Here is a 21,098-nt window from a genome sequence, read left to right as displayed (position 1 = left end):
TTCCCAAACCTCTTTTTTTTTTGGGTGGAGGATGTTTGTTCTTTGTTTTCTTAGAGAACTTGGTCTACTTTCAGGAGCTGAAGCAGTGGCTTTACTGCTGCACAACGAAGCAATAGCTTTCAGGCTTGAACATCAGTAGTGGTGTATCATTTTGACACATGCAGCTATCCAAAGTTCAGACTCCAGTGCATTGATTCTGTCAGATTATACCCTGAAGATAGGATAGGTATCTTTGCTGTGAAGGAATTATAAAGTTCAGTTTCTCTGAGCACCTGGGGGATGAAGCAAAGGGCGTTTTTTGTGTTCCCTTCAGTTCACTCTCATTTAGAGCTTAGATTAAAACCAATCCAATTTTTTCTTGCAGCCCTGTTTCCAGTACTTCTGAGTGTGCTGCAGTAGCTCCTTTCCTGGCTCTCTTCACTTCTCTTATCTTTCTCTTGCTTCTTCACAGACAGCTGCTCAGACAAGGTTCCAGCTCAGTGAACAGCCTGGCCTTGCAGTCATGCTCTGCACTGCTCATACTCAGAGAAAGCCAACTCATTCCTCTTCTACTGAAGCCGTGGTTGAATGCATGTATGTTCTGGATGGTGTTCCTCTTATTTCAGCCTCCCAGTTCAAAGGGGGCTTAGGTGTTTCTTACAGCTGTCTTCAATGCAAGGTGGCAGCAAAGGCACTTTCAGAGAAGCCTTGCTCCCCCCTCATAAGAGCCCATTGCAGTTTCCTCTGGCTCTGCTGACTGTTTTTTCTATATGTCGCTCACCTTGCCAAACAGTTACTTGTATGGTTCTCACTACTTTGGAATATGTCCTTTCTGGGTGCTAAAGAAGTCCCTACTTCATTGGCAGCTTCGTGTCTTTCCTTGGGTAAGTTATTTTCCTTTTAGAGAGCAGAGGGGTGGCAGTGCAGAGCCCCACAAATGTTTAGATTCTCTGCCACAGCATGTGTTTAAACGTCCGACCATGTCACACTTCCATACTGAGCACAGAGGGATAGCACCCCTCTGCCACCTGTGCCATAGGGCAGGGGTGCTCTGTAATGTGCTGGCTGCTGAGCTGCTTTCCACCTTCCCTGTCCCTTTTCTATTCCCATTGACCCCTAGAGTTCCCAATCTCACTGCAAAAGGGAGCATAATGCTGTTTGGGTCGGTACTCACCTGTGACACGCCCCATGTGCACTGCCTCTCTCGAAGTCTTTCTTTTCCCTCTGTTCGGCAGCCTCATGGATCGGTAGTACTTGGAATTTCTTTGGATGGCAATGTAATGTGTTGGCAAGTCCCCCTCGTGCGCCACTGGGTCAGCACCTGCTGACTCCTCCTCACCCTCAGAGACCGACCCTGACTCTCTCAGTACCTGCTGAGAAAGGCCCTGCCAGAGCCCACCAGCGGAGAGCCTGTGGGTGGCTTCTCTCCCATGATCATCCATGGCTTCCAGATCTTGTCTCTATGGCAACTGAGATGATGGATCAGCAGCAGAGCAGCAGAAGACAGGTAGCCTCCACAACTCCATCAGCTGTATCCGAATCAGAGCTGGAGATGGACAAACAAAACACAACCAAACAAGAGAAGAAAGGACAAAGTTCTGATTAGTTCAGAGGCTGTAGTCCATCATCTGTTTAGGATAACGAAGACTTCCCAGAACTTTTTTTCAGAGATCATTCTGAGATCATCATCTCACAAGCCTTATTCTAATGTCCTGAACATTGCTTTGATGTGCTCATGGTTGTCCTTCCACGGCACGTGGTAGTGCTACTGATGTTACTGGAAAAATGTAGTATTTTCTCAGTTGATGACCACTCCTTTTTGTCAGTTGTGAGCAGCAGATTACTAGTTGATTTAGAGTAGATAGCAGGGAATGGTCATGTCCTTGTTTGTGAGAGTGAAACTGTTACTGAACAGAAAATAATAGCTGAAGAGAAAGCTCTGTTAATCTGTCTATTATCTGAAGAATTATTGCCTTTTACAGGGTACCTTCTAATACTTATCAACAGCGCTCACTCCTGCTGTGCACATAAGTGAAGTAAAAACCATGTAACTGTCCAGAAGTGAAGGTAGAAGAGACAAGATTATGTAGTGCAGAGACTTGATTAATTTTCCCAGAGTTGCCCTCAAGTGCCAATGTGCCTCCTCAGTGACATGGGGACCAGCACAAGGGTCCCACTGCTCCGTGTGTCAGTACGTGGACTGTGCCACCACTCCCAAGCATTTTTAGGACTCCAACAGCAAAACAGCAATTGATCCTTCAGCCTTTGCAAGACTGGGTAAAATGGGAACTGATTACTTAAGCATTCGCTGCTCCTTTGTCTGCTGAATTCTTAGAGCTGTCAAATTCCTTCTGAGTACATAACGTGATTTTGTGACTGATGGGGGCTATCATGAATAGTAGAAAGACATGCTGTACAGGAAATGTGAATATAAAATTGACAGCTGGCTGAGAGAAGGGCATAAAAGGGTGCTGTGGATTAGTCATTAGATGCTGTTTTGAGAAGTTACACGTATCACTGATTTGTTACATTTACAGTATATCCAAGGCACAAGATACTCCAGAAAGTTAAGCATTTCAATTTTTGTTCTTGGTTTTCTGCCATCTCTATGATCCCATGTGTGCCACAAGCCTTTCCCTTGCTTGCCCCCCAGGGTCACTCCAGCTGACCCTGGGATATCAGGGACAGCTGGGACATCATCTATGAATCCTCTGCTTTCCAAAATTTTGAAGGGCCCCATGATTTATCCTTATAAAGGGTGGGTCACTACCTGAAATCATGCACTGGGCATGAGCTTCCTGGCTCTACAGAGCTGCTTTCTCCCTTCATAACCTGAACCACAGCATGCAGCTCACAACTGCTAAATTTGGATCCTGACTTCAATTCTGCCGAGATTTTTGGACTGTTTGGAACTGGTGGTTGCTCTGGGACTGTTTCCAGTGTTACTGGAACTCTATGAAGGACCCATTTATTGGTTGTGGTGCTAAGTTTGGTTTGTAAATGACTCTGAGGTATAGAGATTCACTAAGCTTGTTTCTGTGGAACAGCAAAATAAAACCAGCTGCTGTTGGAGACATTTTGAAAAGAAAGAAGAGGCTATTTCTTTTCCTGGGCCTCTCTCAGTGTCCCAAGACTAAAGCCCCAAAGGCTTGATCCTTGCAACTGTGATGGACGATGTCTGTTAACTCGACCAAAATTAGGATTACAGCTGTATTCCTTCCTAACCCTAAACTCTAACAATTGCTAATTTTTGATTTCTTTCTCTTCTATAGATTATTTTATACCTTGTCTTTCGAGGAGATGAACCTGTAACAATCTCCTCTATATCAAAGTTCCTGTGTGCTTTGAGTGGCCACCCTTTGTCCATGTGATTCAGACTGGTACAGAGACCTGTCTCTCCTGTGGCCTTTGCAATGCTGACATAGTTTGCAATGCTTAGCAAATTGCTGCTGGTGTTTTCTTCAAAAATGAGTTAGATTTTTCACAGGAGCTGCTCAGCAGTTAAAGTTTTCACAGGAGCTGCATGCTCGAAACCACGTAAATCTCCAAGGGGATCATTAGGCAAAGAGATGCTCATGTGTGCATGAAGAAGACTGTTTTCCCCTTTCACTTATCTGGTGAACACGGGAACACCTGGATGTCACTGCTGGGCTTTTACAAAGAAACTTGGCAGAGAAGGAGCCTCCAACACTCAGCTGGGTTGCCCAAAGACGTAACTATGTGTTCAGCAGCCCTGTCAAACCAGTGTGGTTATCTTTGCCAGATACTCCTCCTTGGGTTCATCAGAAGAGTGAAGGTGCCCATCCCACACAGTCAGCTTGCTGCCAGGCTACCAAATAGTCCCTAACAAACAGGATCCTTGACCAGAACTGAATATAGCAATGGATGAGAGAAAGATTTCCATGTTTTCTAGGAGAGGCAGAGGGGGCACTTGTTTATTGTGATGGTTATGAACAATACATACTGGTTTTTTACTTTCTTCAATGAAGAGTTCAAGAACAGAATGTATTTCTGAAGGCAATGCTTCTGATTCCAAAACTGATACTCTAAGAAATTATTGAGAAACGATTTGCTGATATCAAATAGCCTTGGCTTTTGCAGTTTTTAGGCCTATTAAAAAACTAGGGATGAGTTTAAGGGATACATTCAAATTTCATATTACATTATTCTGGTAGCAGTCACGCTATTCAGTGACAGAGAATGAATGACTCAGGCAGGTGTGGACCATAACTATCCCTGTCTGAGTGTTTGCAGGGAATTTTTGAAGAAGGTGTTCACCTCTGATAATCACAGGTGAGTGTCAGGTCTTGCATCCGGAGTAACCCATCCCAAGTATATTCCCATGCCACCTTGAGATCACATGGCTGCAGCATCCCCACTCACCTGGATGTGCTTTGCAGGCAAACACACTTCCCTGTAGTTCATGGAGATCAAAGCAGCAGTCTGTAGAGAAAACAGAAAGATGGCAACCTTGAAGCCAGTATGTGACGCACATACAGAACACTAGAGATATGCATTTTGACTCACACATAATTCAGCCTCCAGGAATTTGACTGGGTAGAAATTTTACTTGCCAATGGAAAAAACTGACACTTACCAGCAAATGCCATGACTTCTGTACAAGAACAGCTGACCTCAGGGATGCTGGGTAAAATGCTAATAAAAATGGTATAAGGGACTGAGGTTCCTAGAGCAGTGTGGACCTGGACACATGGATGAGTGCAGGAAATAAGGATCACTGCTGCCTCTGGGAAGGTGGGACTGGGTGTGTTTTCAAGGCATGGTCTGGCTGTGAATGGCACTAACTGCTGGTCCCTACTGTACAAAGAGCGTGGGTGATAGGGATTCAAAGGGTCTCAGGTGTAGGAAAGGCATATCAGGTGTGACTTTAATCAGCTAGAGCTACTCAAGGATGTTTTTAGTAGCAGAAGATGCAGACTGAAAGATGAGATTGCAGCCGTGTAGACCTGCAAATGGGTTTGTTCTGGGCAGTTTGATCTGGGAGTCTGGAGCAGGAGGTACATTCTAGCACTGGTTGAGCATCACTCCCTGTTTGCCCACCCCATGCTGTGCCAGGTGGGTGCAGCTGCACGTGCTGTGCCAGAGGGAGGCTGTGTGACAGGGGCAGAGTGTGTGACAGGGGCAGAGTGTGTGACGGGGGCAGAGTGTGTGGCAGAGGGAGGCTGTGTGACAGGGGCAGAGTGTGTGACGGGGGCAGAGTGTGTGGCAGAGGGAGGCTGTGTGACAGAGGGAGGCTGTGTGGCAGAGGGAGGCTGTGTGACAGAGGGAGGCTGTGTGACAGAGGGAGGCTGTGTGACAGGGGCAGAGTGTGTGGTCTGTCACTGGTGGCAACCTCGGTGGGTACTGGTGGCAGAGGGAGCTGCTGGGGGCTGGCAACCTCAGAGAGTCAGGGGAGCTGCCCCAGCTGTTGCTGAGGCAGGAGGGGTGCATGCTGTGTCAGCTGCTGGAAAGAGCCACCTCCTTCCCTGCCAAACGTGCTGCTCCACATGCCCGACCCCTCTCTCTGCAGCAGTTCTCCAGGGCTGCAGCACAGCCAAGCAGGCAGCTGGATCCTGGATGCTTTGCTGCCCCTGGTAATTTGTGGCCCTTGGTAATGTGCTGTTTTGCTGTGCCTGGTGCTGGCCCTGAGCTCTCAGCCCCTGTCTCTGGGAGGGTTTTTTCTGCTCGCTCCCCTCTGCTGCCACAAGGCAATCATAATCAAAACTATCTGGGTCCCTGCACTCAGCCTTCCCTGCCATGGAAGGGGTGCAGCAGGATGAGAGCAATGGCTCTGCTTGCTGGTGAATCCAGTCCTTCGTTAAATTTCTAATTCCCCTTTAAAGTGGGGAGGTGTATTGTCTGACTGAAAAGTGCTAAGTACTGTAGTAAGGAAGTCAAAGAACACTTAAGGATTTTGGAATGAAAACTGCTCAATTTGCTGATCTTAAACAATGCTGTTGCCCAGTCTGGAAGGGTAATGAAGATTGCTTAATTAATATTAAGACAGGCTGAAATCTCCAGCTGTGCAACTCTGGGGATGTTTCAAAGCAGGAAGTAACAACTTGACTGCATGGTTGGCCTATATAGGGACATCCAGTCACTGGAGATGAATTGCCCTTGTCTGATTGTATAATGTGTCCCCAGCACCACAGGAACAAGATCACAGTATTGATGTGTCTGAGTGGGCACTCAGCCTATGCAGGTGGGTGCTCTCAGCAGCCAGGGCAATGAACCCCCTCACTGAGTTACCTACTGGTGTGTTCGTTTTGGGGCTCAGGGCAGAAATTACTGTCTTGGCTTTGGCTGTAGGGGGTTTACGCTATAGAAAGGCAGAAGGTCTTATAATCTTTTCTTCCTTTTTATGTGTCGAAGTTGTTTCAAGTATAAAAGCCCTCTTAATGACTCATCTGGAAGGTTTTGCGTGCTGAATGTAGGGATGCACCTTTCATGTATATTTGATGAACCAGATGGAGCTCTTTTAAGAAAGTATTTTGACTTCAAGCCCTCATAGATAACATGGCTCCTTTAATATTTCTTCTTTAAATACAGTCTGAATGTATATGCAAGTACTGATTTAGCTGCATCTTAACAGTTTCTTTCTAAAATGCTTTTTTAAAAGTCTTGTGCAAACCAAAAACAAACCTCTCCCTCCCACCACCATCAGTCCCCCATTACATCCCTGCTCATGCATTAGGTATTGACTTCTTCCCATCTTCCTGGGTTTTAAGTGGAGTAGAATGTCATCTCTCAACTCTCTCACTCTGCTTGGTAATGAGGCAAACTCAGCTGTGCCAGGTTGGAGCACAGTCCAGGCTCCAGCAGCAGCCCTTACTCATGGGCCACTCCTGCTCACTCAAGGAGTGCCATCCCTCAAGGAGTGCCCCGTGGGAGGGCCCTGCCAAGGCTCAGGGCTCCACACAGGCTCAGGCCTGCGTTTGCATGGGGAGATATTTCTGTCTGAGTCAGGGGAATAGTAACACCCACAGACTCAGCCCCAGGCTCTGGCAGATTTAGCTCTCAGCAGATGTAGCTGTGAATTCATTTGGCCTCATCAGTGGTTTAGGGAAGGCTCAGACTTTGAGCCACTGTGAGTGAGGTGCTGAGCCACCGCTGCTCCAGGGGGGGCTGACTTCCAGCAGAAGGATGTACAGGCAGCTGGGCATGGGAACACCTTACCCTAAAGCCCTCGGGGCCCTGAACTGCCTGACCACACATACATTTATGCTTTCACTGTTACTGGTCAGGATCACCATCCTTGAAGTGTTAACAATCCTTGACCCTTTCTATTAGGTGGTGGCAAGAGACAGTTAAGCACATGTCCCTGTCCAAAGCAAGCTACGTGACATTTCACAAAGGAATTTCAATTATTTAGGTATAAGGCCAAGGTATTATTTGATTAAGGCACAGGGGTGGAGACGAAAAGGAGGAGCATGAGAATAGACTGACTAAAAAATGAGACATGGATCAAAGAGGTTCACAGCAGAAGCCAGACAAAACTAGACAGTAAGTCAGGGGATGCTGGCTAAAAGAATATCAAATAATTTGACTCCCCATGTTTCCAGTAATCAAACATTTTGTACTTATTATGTAAATAAGATTAAATTCTATAACCAGCCTTAACAGAATCAAAGTACAACACTCCAAATTTGAGATAGTCTTTCAGGTGAGGAAGGTTAACAGAATGGTTCTATTGCCGTGATTTGGTGCTGGTACCTTATTTATAGCAGGCAAAACCAAGACAGAATTATGCAGTTCGTTACACTCTTGTGACAAAAACCCCCTTTATGTCTTGCACATATGTTACAGGGAACCTGTTTTAGAAACACTTCAGGGACTAAAAATAAATCCATTGGGCCCATTTAATATAGGCTCCAAACCATGTGCTTTAGGCACCATGAGACCCAGGGAGCAGGGCTTGGAGGGAGAAACAGTACATGTAAAATGGCTAAAAATTACTCAGATGGTCTCACTCGATCTAAAACTGTTTCCAGAATTAAGTCAGGCATTGTGGGAAGGTCTCTGGATAGAGGTAAGTATACATGTGTAAACATGGACAGAAAATGAGTGTGTCCTATACTAGTTACTTACATATGACAGAAAAGGATACGTGCCTTCACACAGTGCCCTCTGTGTGAAACATGGGCTATTTATAGCAGCTACTTTGTGTTAATTAACTAATATATCTCGATATATACTTAATAAATAACATCAGATAACTGCATATTTTTCTGCTGCAGTATAATTTATCTTTTTGACTATTTACTGGTTCTTTAGAATTCAAAACCAATTATTTAAAAATGTGCTTTCCCGTGTGCCACTAATAATTGACATCTCTGATCAAATCACGCATCTCAGAGAGTGATCCTGCCCTATCCCACTAAATTCCATGCTTCATCCCCTGGGTCTCATGTAGTAGATGTAGCTATGGGCTATAGCTAAGATGTTAAAGAACTCCCCCTCTGGAGCTATTCTACATATGTGTGTGTACATATCTATGCACATACAAACACACACGTGCTCTGCCGCTGTGGAAGAGGAGCCAGCCTCAGTTTTAAAGCATACAGAAGAGCAGAAGTGGAAATCTGCAAGCCTTTCTGGTTTTTATTATAAGCTCTTAGAACTAATTAGACGAAAATCTGACCTCATTTCTATTCCTTTCCTTAAATTATTACACATGCAATGGTGAAAGTACATCTTTGCTTGAAGATTTTGAGAGAGTCCTGAGAAGTAAAATGGATAAAGCCCATCCTGTTCCTCTGACATCACTGACACATCTCTCTACTAACAAGAAGTCTTGGCTCTAGAGGAAGCCCCTTTCCTTTTCCTGCTGTTTATGAAATGTTGTTGTCCCTGATGCCATCCCATTCCTTATTCTACTGAAGCTGTTGCTAAGTAGCTGTGGTTTGAAACTCATGAGGTTTTCCAGGCTTATCTCTGGAAGAAAAGCGAATAATTAAAACCAAATCCCCGCATCTCCAGGCTGGGGGGAGTACACAAGCATCAGCTTGGGGCTCAGGTGCCAATCACAGGACGGAGTCCCACAGCAGAAGGCACCAATGTACTGTGCAAGTCTGTACACGAGGCCTCAGCAGTCTGGCTGGTGATCTCCCCTGTTTTACAGGCTTGCACATGGGAGTTGTGGGTCCTTGTTCCTTTTTGTTTGTTCTGTCGGCTCTGTGAAGCCTTCTAGCCATGGAATGGATATGCAGCATAGAGCTTACACTCAAAAAGACTCAATTACTCAGGTACAGAAGCTTTAGTTTCCAATGAAATGGTTTAGTCAAAAACACGGTACGAGAACTGATGTCCTGGGCATAATTCCTGGCTGAAGGCAGAAAGGTTTGGTAATGCCAGGACACTCAGAAAAGGAGGATCAGCACACGTCTTGCTTGAAGCTTTTCAAGACAGACTAGTTAGTAAGCAGACAGGCCCAGTGTCCCTTGGGCAGACAATACCTGCACTGCTCTTGGGGAAAAATATAATGATGCTCAGTTCTATTTCTAGATTTGCTGGCTGTGTATGAGACACTTGTTATGGAAGAAATGAGCAGGGGTGGTTGTTTGAACTGCAGAGAGGTAAGAACTCAGAGGGGTTTTTATTTGAAAGCTTTCATGCAGAAGCAGGGAAAGAGAGGGCTGACTTTGTTGATCAAGAAATAGAGAGCTCTCACTTTTTCCTCCCTCAGTGGTTATTGGGTGGAGGGTCCAAGGAGTGCTTGTTTGGTGAATCTGCTGGCAAATTTGTAGCTGCAAGGGAGCCAGAAGTCGTAGGACATCAGAATACTGTTAGACTGGTTACTGCCGGCTTGCAAACCCAGGCAGGTTTGGAGTGCTGCTATGCCAGGCTGTCCTTGTCAACTGCATTAAGCTAATTTCAGCTAATTTCAAACCTGACATAAGCTGATACTATTCTTACAGCCTGTTACTCTGACTGCAAGTGCCTTTAGTAACTCAAGAAAAGCAGTTGATGCACAGCTCTGGAAACTGTGCAGCAAACAGCGTGGGCTGATGCAAACCTCCCCTTCAGGAGGGCTCCTCTGAGGCCCCACGGGAGGACCTGGCAGGACGGGAAGCTCTCAGGGCCGCAGCTCCTTCTCTCCTATTTCTGGGGGACTGGCTCAGGGCTTAGGCAATCCCACCCAACCCTCCCCCACTGGCCTCTAGTTTGCCAGCTCCAGCCCTGGCCAGCACGGCCCTGCAGGGAACGGGGGCCATGGCAGTGCTCCAGCTCCCTGTGCATCCACAGGGACTCTCCAGCTTTGGGCCAAATGAGTGTGTCTGCAACCAGAACTCTGTAGCTCACTCCACCCAAGTGCTAGGAAAGATTGGCAAACCTTTCCCTGTTGGATCTTTCCTTCTAACAGCCCTTGTTACCCTCCTCTTCATCCCCAGTTTTCAAGCATGGAAAGAGGAAGGCTGGGATAGGGGCAGTGAATCTCACAGGATCCAGGATTGGGTCCTGTGAGAGCAGATGTAATTTCTCAGCTCTGCTGCAGTTCCCTGGGCAATCTTGAGCATGTCAGAGAGTTTCCTGAGTCTTAGTTCCCCATCTCTACACTGGGATTGGTATATAAGCTTATGAATACTATATTTCTTCCACAGCCTTTTTTCTTCTGAGTTACTTGAGCAGGAGCTTAATGTAAGTACAAGAGCATGACATGAGATAGCCTAATGTGTTCCAAAGAGCCCTGGACAATACTGTAATTAAAGGAAAAAATGAACCAGTTTGAATATTCTTTTTTTGGTTATTTTTCATTTGATGCTTTATACATTTCAGTCTCCAGGTGAAAAGCAGGCATTTTGTCTAGGTTTCTAGTTCCTCAGTGTCCCTGTTGTTCTTCCTCAGTTTCATTTGAACTGGCTGCAACTTCTCCTAAAAAAGGGTTCTTGTTTTAGGAATTGCTCCTTTTCGGAACAGCAAAGTGCAAGTTTTGCACATTGAGTAACCTGCTTGACCTGGTTTTCACAGACATCTGTTTGAAAGATGATTTTGGATAGGAAAGACAAGGCAGGGAGGAGATGCAATTTCCAGATTGTTTTAGGCTTTACTGAGTCTTGTCAGTTTTCCTTATTTTAGATCTAATGGGACAGCTTCCATGGGGTGCTGCTTGGAAACATGAAATATTTCCTCCAGGTGCTATGGTGGGAAAAATGATAATTGCCTATAGAAATCATAGAACAAGCAACTTTCAAAAGGAAAATCTGAGTGAAAACCCCAGGCACTGGCCACATACTCAGGGAGAGATGACGGTAATTATAGAGTCAGAGAACTTTATATTGTCTTGCAAATGTCCTCTCCAAATTATAGCAGTGTGGGACAATGGCTTCTTTTTCTCTGGGCTCTTCTTTTCTGGCAGTTACTGTGGTGTTTCACACATACTCCTGTATTTACAGTTGGTCTTAAAGTGGATTGAATCTGGAAAAAATCAGCCCTGACTAAAATTTCTGTCCATCTCTTAAGATGGATGTCAACCAATTAGTACTTTTTGCAGGTTCAGCGAAATATTTTAAATACTTTTCATTATTTTAGTGCAATTTCCTGCTTTCAACTAGATCTGGAAGGGACAGCTGCACTATAATGGTGGAATCCGTTGATAGTTTAGGATCTCAAGAGCTGTCTTGTTCTTATGAAATCTGAGTCCTTGTTTACTTTGTGCATTTAAAAATATACCTAATTGCTGGGACAGAGTTCACAGCTACGTTGGATTCCCAGCAATTGGTCTCTGAGAGTGAAAGGAAAGATCAGGTAAGGGGAAGGATCAGCCTGGAGTTAAGAGGAAAACAAGCTGTTTTTCACATTTCCTGTCTTTATTTGTATATTTTTTTAAAGCCAGATCACACATAAACGGTTGCCAGGAAAAATCACCACTTGTCCTGCCCCTGGAAAAAGACACGGTTTGGTTGGCTGGTTTGGGGGTGTTTGCTGTTTAGTTGGTCACATTAATGCTGCTCTGTGCAGGCTCTGACCAGGCTCCCTCCCTGGGATGGGTTTGGTGCCTGTCAAGTTGTGCCAGTGGCGTCTCTCCTCTCTGTCAGCCAGTATTTCAACAGTGTCACAACTGTGCTCTCCCTGGCTTGCCCACAACTCCTTCAGAGTGGCTTTGCTTGTAGAGCAAAGTCAGTTCTTTCCTGGGCACTGGATTTGTGCCTTTGTTTGTGGCCTGCCGTTTCGTTCCTCTTCCAGTATCCCCCCAGAATAGGATTTTACTCACCTGACACTCAGAGGCTGAACCAGTCTCTCATTTGCCATCGGGATGAGGTATGTCCAAAAAGTCTGAACTAAGCTCCCCCAGGCAGTTAGAGATTTGCAATTCAGTAGTGAATCCAGAGGCAGGTACGTCCTACAGAAATTTGCAGTCCTTCAGTCCTTGTACCTTCCTGTCAGTTCTGCTTGAGAGTAAAGTTTCCCTCAAACTTTGTTTGCTCAGTTTCCAGAGCCACAGCAAACACAGTTTAAAGGCACGGCTTTCTCTTTACCCAGATAAGTTAGTACAAATATGCCCTGAATGTCCTTTGCACTGCTTGTGCCAAGGCTTAATGACAGGGCATTGTTAAACCTCCCATATAAATCTTTAACAACTGGGTGAAACTTCAGTCCAAATATGAAAACTCAAATAAGTGAAAACAGTAAATGGCATTTGCTTACACTTTAAGACCCACTGGCTCAGAAACTGCTCTTGCTTTACATTATTTACAGCCAGTTGAGATGAAAAGACCTAAATGTTTATGACTATTTTTAGATTGCCATTTCTTAATTTCATGTGTATTCACATACCTGGGCACTGGGGTGGATATAGCAGTGCCAACCTGGTTTTATTTTAAGGCCTTTTGGATCAGTTCATCCAAATGCCTGTTATAATTTCCTCCCTCAAAACAAATAATTTGATTTCTTATTCAGGTTGCTTGCTTGCTTTCGATGATTTGAATGTCCCTCTTCTGGGGGCAGCTTAGGCCCAGTGCTTCAAAGAAAGACAAACAAGTCTGTAATTGCTGTAGATACCTGAGCAGTGCTATACTTAGGAAGGAAGTTTTCCCTCATCCTCAGATAACTCACTTGGTATTTTTAAGCCTGCAGTTGGATCGACTCTTACAAGAAGCATCACATCTCCTGCTGAATTTTATGCTAGTCTTTCCTTTGTTTTTTATTTCTTTTTGAAGTTCACTGGACTTGCCAAGTCCCTTGTTCATCTCAAAATATATTAATTGTTCACAACATTACCCTATTCCTTTTAAAATGCCACTGTGTGCCCAGCCTACCGTGTGGAAGGTCAGATGTTCCTTGAGTTAAGCTTGGGTTAATCTGAGCTCAGTCATCATAGTTTCATGGTCAGCAGTGTCAGTGTCCCTTTATATCAGCTGAGGGCCTGGCCATAGAGGGCTGCCAGCAATTAATCCTGTAATGATTAATCAAGGTCACCATCAGACCTGCGCGCTGCTGGTCCGAGAGCCAGCAGGACTGGGAATGAGGGATGCCGTGGAATCTGGGCTCCTCTCTGTCGCAAGAGCTGCCCAGGGTGAATCTAGCTAGCCTTGTGCTTCAGACTGCCTTACCTGAGTGGCCCAGCACTGCAGAGTACATGAGGCAAGGGACTCCGGTTTTATTGCTTTTTCCAGCCAGTAAATTGCTCCAGTGACTCCTTCTCAGTGTTGTTATTTTGAGAGTAAATAAATCCTACTTCTACAATCCCCTTTTTGTGTGTAAATCTCACCACCTCTCTTCCTTTGCTTCCCATAGATTGTGCCATTCAGTTTGTTACAAAAATAAGGTACATTTATTTCTTTTTCTCTTCCAAATGGGCAAAGTAAATGGAAAAATATAATGGGCAGGCTGTTTATTGGGTGTTGTCTCTCCCAGGGTAAGGCAGCTCCCCTGTGACAAACTCACGACTCACCGTGGAGAGTCAGAAGGCTCACAGGTCTTACAGGCTATGAGGTGGCTGTTACACTTTGGGTTGAGGGAGTATTTTTTTATTTAGTCCAATTTTTTCCACAAGGTGAGGAAATAAGTTGTGAAAGGCTATGACTTAGTGGGAGAGAGACACTGGCAGAGGATTCTCTGCTTACTCCTGCTCATGGAAATCAACAGTAATGTAACTGGAGTCAGTGGGGTGTGAAATGGTGCCCAGTGAGTACCTGCTCATCCTGCCTGCTGCTCCTACAGTTGATAAGGATAGCGAGGTGCTGGTCTCAGATGTGCTCAGAGGCTCTTTTCCTTATCTAGCATTGGCACTAAAAGAAAGCAGTGAATGTTTCCTCATTCAGTGAACCCTGTTTCCCAAAGAGCTCTGCCATTAGCATCTGCCTGTTATATTCATAATTATTATTACTCTGGCTTTTCCTTGTTTGCTTTTTTTCCCTCCCCTGACAGAGTAGACTTTCAGTCAGAGCTTGGGTCTACAGGATTTATCTCCTGCACCCTATTCCCCAGCACCTGGAAAGCAGCCCATGGTGTTTGGACTGCAATGTGCAACCTGGTGTGATTGGTGCCTCACATGGTGTGACCCCACAGACCTCCTGGGTTGTTAAACAGCATCCCCAGGACAGCAGCCACACTGCACTGCAGAGAAAGAATCCTGAATTACCTGGGCCAGCCTTGCCTTTTAATGGTGCCAGGAGTCAATGGGCACAGGTTTAACATTTTGCAAGGGAAATACACTGTGATAATTTTCAATGGACTATGTGTCACTCACTAAATACCAACTCTTGTTTTCCTCCTAATTACTTTTCACATACACTCAGAAGCATTAGCTTCTGAGTTCCTTTCCTCAGCCTCCATTTGCAGCTATTGCTGTATCTTTCCTAAGAGGTGGCACCCAAAAGTGAATGTGGTCCTCCAACTTCAAATGCTCCATTGTTCAGGATTCTGTCATTATATTATATTCTGCATTATTTTTATATCCTCTTATTAATGCACCCACACACCCCATTTGCATTTTTTAACCTTTTTAAAAACGTTTTCATTACAACAATCAGATAAGGGCAATGAAGTAAGCGTGGAACAATAGAAGTGAAGAGCTTGATCCTCCTCAGACTGAAACCTGTTTTAAACTTCACTGGTGACACTGAAAGGAAAGAAGGAGAATCAAGCTGTGCACATCTACAGAGGGACATCCACTTTTGATACTTAATAAGGAACAGTTTTGTAGAATAGTTGCAGCACACAACATGTTTGGAAAAAGCACTTTTATCAGCAAGGATGGGTTTTGCAGCTAAAGAACTGTGGTATGGGCTGAAGAGCAGTGCTGGAGCCTGGATGCTGGCAGTGCTTGGTGCTGACTGTGCAGGGAGGCAGCACAGGCTGCCCATGTTGACTGTGGGTTTGCCCTGCACAGGCACTGGGGTTCACCCAGTTTAACCTCCCTGCAGGACTAAGCAACACATTCTTCGTTTTGGGAGTAGTTTGAGCCTCTGCACAGCCACATCTGATACCTGTCCTGAGGAGTGGGCTGAAGGCAGGGCACCCCAGCTGGCTGTAGAGGAATGTGTGGGGTCCTGCTTGGAAAGGGAGGTGATAAAGGGAGATGAGAGGTGGCCTGAGGCACAGCCACTCTGCCACGTGTGTGCTGCCACCATAGCCCATGAAACCACTGCCACCACAGCAAGCACATCTGGGACTTCCACTCAGAAGAGATGGACAATCAGTTTTAAGCTGCAGCTGGACAAGGTGATTTCTATTAAACAAATGAGTATTTATGGGTTGTCTGGCTGCAGCAGCAGCCGAGTGTGTGACTCAGAAAATCACCCGAGTAACACTGCTGCTAGCCAGGGAGAGGAAAAAAGGTGAAGAAATCCATAAAGCAATAGCTCATGTCTGGCATCCTGGCAAACCGCACCTTAGAAGCCTCCTTCATGAATTGCTTCTGCTTTGGAATTTCTCCAGGAGTCACTGTTGAAAGTTAATATCTGGTGGATATCAATAGCATTGTCTCTGGAGGGACTTTTCCTCACATTGATTGTTGCTTGATTCCAGGTAAAGCATTGAGATACAAATGCCTTCGGGCTTCTCTAGTGTGCCCCAGTTAGGCAGTACTTCACTTGCCCAGTTAGACAAGGTTCATAAACACGGGGTGTGGTTTTACGATGCAGCTAATTAGCCCCGATGGCTAAGTGCCAGTCTGGGAGGTGAGTCTGCTCCTCCTGTCAACAGCTTTGAGCTCCTGCTCCTACTGCAGATTCTGCTGCTTGTTTGACTCTTGCTGACGCAGTCCAGGACAATGACCTAGCAGAAACTGTTCACTTTTTTCTTTATGGATTAGTGTTCTGCCAGACTGACATCTTCTGATGGCTTGCCAGGGTAAGATGAGCATCCGTGCTGGCACAAGAAGGGATACAAAGTTGCTCAAGAGAGAGGAAGGAGAGCAATACAGAAGCATTACATTAATTAAGGTAGTCAGATTGGTTGTAAATCCACACCTGTGCAACTCCCTCTTTGGCTTGCACAGATCAACCACAGCTGCCATCAGTTGAAGAGATTTTCTTCCCCTTCTGTCATTACTAGCAAGATCTGTTTGCAGGATTGTTATTTTCATTTTTTCAGATCACTTCCAAGACAAGAAGTATTAATGGCAGCAATGGAAACAGCAGAGAAGAGGAGAAAGCAGGGGATGCAGCTAGGAAAGGTCCTTTCTGACAGCAGTAGCACATGTAGTGGTGAAATCATTTGCTTGGGTACTCCCAGCAGCTGCAGGTGCAGGCTGAGAGGCTCTAGGCCAGGCAGGGCACAACTGGGAGAAGGGGTGCTGCCTCCTCCTCTTCCTCAGCTGTGACCCCAGGCTGTGCTCTACCCTCTGTTCCTCAGCCTGACTCTTCCCCATAGCTCATTGCCTGCAGCTACTGTGATAGTTTGATCCTGGAACACCTCCCCAGAGGCTCTGGGAGCTGCACCTGCCTGCGCCGGCATGTCATTCCTGTATCCCTGCCTGGGCTCCCCTGTGTTAACCCATTTCTTATCCAGAAAGAACGTGCTGGTGGATTGGAGGTGTGGGGAGCCAGGAGAGGAATGCTGGATTATCACAGCACTGTCACCTCCTGCTTATAACACTTTTGTGAGGTCTTTTGGCAAACTTCCCCAGAGGTCAGGATCACTCTGAGAGGAAGCACTGGGACCAGAGGGACTTTCCTGTCCTCATCCCCAGGGCAGAAGAGGTCCAAGAAATAAGACAGCACGGGAACTGTGTAACCATCCGGAACAGCAGCTGCTCCACAGCGCTGTCAACCCGTGCAGGTAGAAATATGCTGCTTAATTACTATGATAATGTAAAAGTCTTTCCCTATTGTTTGTCCAGCTCACATGGAGCCACCCCTTATATGCAAAGCAGGTTTGCTATTTAAATGTCAGCTTGTGTATACATGCCAGCTCCTGGTTTTCTTGGGGATCCAAGACAGCTGACATTGCTGCCAACATAAATAATTTTGCAGGTTGGAGATAGTTGGTAAGAACGTGGTGAGCCTCCCTTTTATCTACTCCAATAGGAGTGCTTTTTGGTTCTGGTGGTTTGTTTTTATTTCCTTGTGACGTGACTTCCAGGAGACACAGAGTGAAAAAGGTATTTATTTTTCTTTTTTTTCTTTTCTTTTAAAAACAAACAAACAAACAAAGTTTTTCATAACAGGGACATTGCTAGAAACGAAAAAGGTAAATACAACATTTTGGAGGTTCAAGTAGGAGTGCAGTTTGTGTATTCCTCCACGAAACATATTTTAAGAAAAATACTACTGCTTCATGTAATTCCTCCCTATTGCTAAGAAAACCTCCACTCTAGGGCACAGGAGCTACTGCCAGCCTGAGCCACAGCAGTTTGAAAACAGAACTTGGTCGATTGTTTAGGAAACCATGTAGTGGGGAGCCTGAAAATCCCCATGTAAATGTGTTATGAAGTTTTTACCACAAGAGAAACTTTCTGTTTCTAGTGTGGTTAAAAAGTTTAATCCAATTGGCTGCTGGATTAATGTAATTCCAGTTTTGTGTCTTTTTCAGTTTTGAATTCTGAATGGTTTAGTTTGTTTAAGGTTTATTGTTTGACAGTTTCACTGATAAGGTCTTTCTGACTTTACATTGAGGGTGATTTATTGGACTAAATAAATGTGTGTTACCTGCTTGTTATGAATTTCTATAGCCTAGATTTAGTGTGGGATCTGGTCTAAGGGCACAAGCAGGCTGGGGATGGAGCACTCCAGTGCTGGGCTGTGGCAGAAACAGGCACAGCCAGGCTGTTCAGCAGGGAGGAAGGGCTTCCACACAGGAATACCCTGTGGAGCAAGGATTCGAGAAGCAAACCAGGTCTTCTGTTTCTTAGTCCTATACAACTGGAACATGGCTACTCCTGGGAGCCCTCTATGCAATATCCCAGTGGAAATGCCTTATTTTCCTTTAAGTGAAACAGAGAATGTGTTTCAGCATTAGTTGAAATGCTTTACACATTTGGAAAACACTGTAAATCCAGGTCTGATGTTGACTACAGAACGACTTATCTTGGATTCTTAAGCTTACCTTGCAAAGCAGAGTTTTAGATGGATTTTGTATTTGGCTCTGCCTGGGTTTTTTGTTTGTGTTTTTCCCCCCAACCCCTCCCTGAATGGGTTGTCTGTTTTTTTGGGACCTATCTAAAATCATTCAAGAACAAGCTGCCTGCTGCACAGAGTGTAGAGCTCTCTGATGGAGACCAAGGGATAAAGTTCAGCATATTACCTCATCTCTGCTGGTTTGTTTTTAAAGACACGCTGTCATTTCAGCTGGGATGTGAACATGTTAAGAACAGGTCTGTACAGAAGCTGAGGCCAGTGGAAATGTTACCGTTTTTAGTAACTTGGAGAAGGGTAAAGCAAATAAACATGCAAGGGCTCATCCTGCTCTATAGACAAGTCCATGTGAGCTGCCCTGAAGGACAGATGAGGAAGGAACAAGTACCCTCTCCTGGTGTCTGCCAGCACCTATCCCTTACCGCCACTTGGGCTCCTTCCAGGCATGAGATCCAGCACAGATTCATTTGTTGACAACTGTTATTTTTTTTTGACTCTTCTGGTGTGCTGGAAACAGTCTCTGCTTTGGAAATCATTACAGCTGTGTAACTTGCAAACTATGAGTAATGGCTTCCTCCGGTTTAACTCCCCCTTCTCTTAGTGTTTGCACTGTGCTCGTCTTTCCCTGTCTGCCTGGTCCTGCCCGGAGGTGAGGTACTGGATCTCGGTGCAGCAGCTTCCCTTGTGCCTTGGAGAGGAATTGCAGGTAAACGTCATTCTCCCTGAACCGGACACTTGGCAGGGATAAGCCTGGGAAATGAATTAAACACTCCAGTAAATACCAAAATGACGAAGGGAATATTGGCTTAATGGCTACAAGATAAATTTCCCTTCTCCTCACCAGCACCTCTCTCATCTGGGAAGAGGTGAGGAGCTATGTTCTTTTCTCCTAGGAAAAACTTACCTTTCTCACTCTTTTACCTCAAAAAAGTACAGCTCACTCTTCTCTCCAGGGTCATTGAGTTGATGCAGATCTGAGCAATTTTTGTCTTCTTGTGTACAGCTCTCCAGTCTCCTGCTTGTGTTTCAGGCCTTTGTGTTCCAGAAGTTTATCTTTTTTTTTTTTTTTTTCCCCAGTTATAGCTCTTGGTATTTCAAAAGATACTGCTGTGATCTACAAACTTTGCCACTGTCCTTGGGTCGTGCTGCCTGCAATACTCTCTTCTTCCTTGCAGGCCAGGCAGTGCTATTTCAGTAGAGTTTAGGAGCAGAGTAGCATCATGGACATGTGCATCCTCTGGCAATTTAGCCTTGGAGGGACTGGTGTGTCTGATTTGAATTCCTGCAGTGCTGGAGGATGAAGTTTTGGAACATTCTTCCTGGGGCTGTCCTGTCAACGATTTGACAATTTTACTTCTCTTTTATTCAGGAGGGTCTAGTTAATGGGTTTGCCTTTGAAAATGGGTAGAGTTCAAGAGAAAAATCAATTCCTTTCAGTTGGCTGGAGAAGTAACTAAAGCCAGCACTATTTTTTTTCTTTAATATATAAATATTAAGAACTTTAAGTTTATTTAAAGATCCTGCATTTTGGATTCTGTGTGAAACTCAAACTGTTATGACTCAATCTCTGCTTGAGGATCCACGAGGCAGAAGGCAGAAGAAGCTGAATATTGACTTTAACTGTGTTTAAAAAAGGATGGAAGAGTTTCTCTGCAGATGGATACACAGTGTGTATATACATGCATCCAGCCATAAGAGCCACACTGTGTGTAGGGAGCACATATACAAGTGTGTGTATATGTGTGTATATACACACACTCACACATACCTCTCTTTAGTCTCTGGATAGATGGAGAAGTCACCTGGTTCCAGTATTTTCCTTGATTATAGTTGTGGGTGCTGTGTCCAGGAGCCTCAGGCTTGTTTCTATGGCAGCTATTCCCAGTTCAGTGAGTTCCTCAATCCCCTTTTGGCAATAAGGGGAAGAGTGTTGTGACACTCACATTGACATGGAGGGCTGAGAGTGTGGGCAGAGGTGTCTGCAGGTGACAGGCTCACGTGGGAGGGACTCAGGTGCAGCACGGCCTCCTGTGGCACTGGTCTGGATTTCCATCAAGGGCTTCATGGCCCAGATCTCTCTTTCTCTTCTACCTCTCCTTTATATTTTTTTTTGGTTCTTTTCCTTCCCTCTTGCTCTGCCCTGAAGCAGAACTGCAGTATCAGAACAGCAGACTGCAGTACCACGAGCAGGAGCGCCAGGGAACCTGTGCAGCACTAGACAGGCTGACTAATTCCCTTTAAATAATCTCCCTTTAAATAGTCTGGAAGCACGCTGGTGAGTTCTGTTTCAGGAGCCATGAGCACACAGCCACGGCTGTGGGCTGTATAAATAGCCACAGCCATGCTGGGAAGTAGTGAACAGCACAGCTATTTGTTCTAGGAAGGTCTTCCTGCTTCCTTCATGTTACTGCCTGGATAGCTGGGATCTAGTTCTGGAAACATTTAGTACAGCAGCGGTGAGGTGACAGTTGGTGACAGTGAGGAGGGAGCAGCTGCTCCTGGGAGATGGACTTCCCTCTGCAGTGGCTTTGGATCTCAGTGGCAGTGGGGCTGTGGGGCTGGAGTCTGTACAGGTCGCTTTAGCTCAAACAGTGCAGTTCA

At 45.3% G+C, this 21,098-nt stretch overlaps 2 protein-coding genes across 6 annotated transcripts in view; one reads left to right on the top strand and one right to left on the bottom strand.

The window, feature by feature from the left end:
- NGEF (neuronal guanine nucleotide exchange factor) overlaps nt 1–1,436 on the bottom strand; it is a 39,695-nt gene extending 38,259 nt beyond the window's left edge. Inside the window, exon 1 of the mRNA XM_027724923.2 lies at nt 1,154–1,436. Within this exon, the coding sequence (XP_027580724.1) occupies nt 1,154–1,421 (268 nt within the window). The 5' untranslated portion in view covers nt 1,422–1,436. The remainder of the gene's footprint in view (nt 1–1,153) is intronic.
- NEU2 (neuraminidase 2) overlaps nt 1–21,098 on the top strand; it is a 36,995-nt gene that overhangs the window by 11,308 nt on the left and 4,589 nt on the right. The window contains exon 2 of one of the 5 annotated variants that reach the window (XM_027724933.2): nt 19,099–19,203. The exons of the other annotated variants lie outside the window; for them this stretch is intronic. The gene's annotated coding sequence lies outside the window, so the exon portion shown is untranslated. The remainder of the gene's footprint in view (nt 1–19,098; nt 19,204–21,098) is intronic. 5 annotated transcript variants of the gene reach the window in all.

This window comes from Pipra filicauda, unplaced genomic scaffold (genome assembly GCF_003945595.2).
Source record: "Pipra filicauda isolate LSUMZ 115617 unplaced genomic scaffold, ASM394559v2 scaffold90_size2875636_pilon, whole genome shotgun sequence".
Taxonomy (NCBI): domain Eukaryota; kingdom Metazoa; phylum Chordata; class Aves; order Passeriformes; family Pipridae; genus Pipra; species Pipra filicauda.
This window is presented reverse-complemented; position numbering and strand designations above follow the sequence as displayed.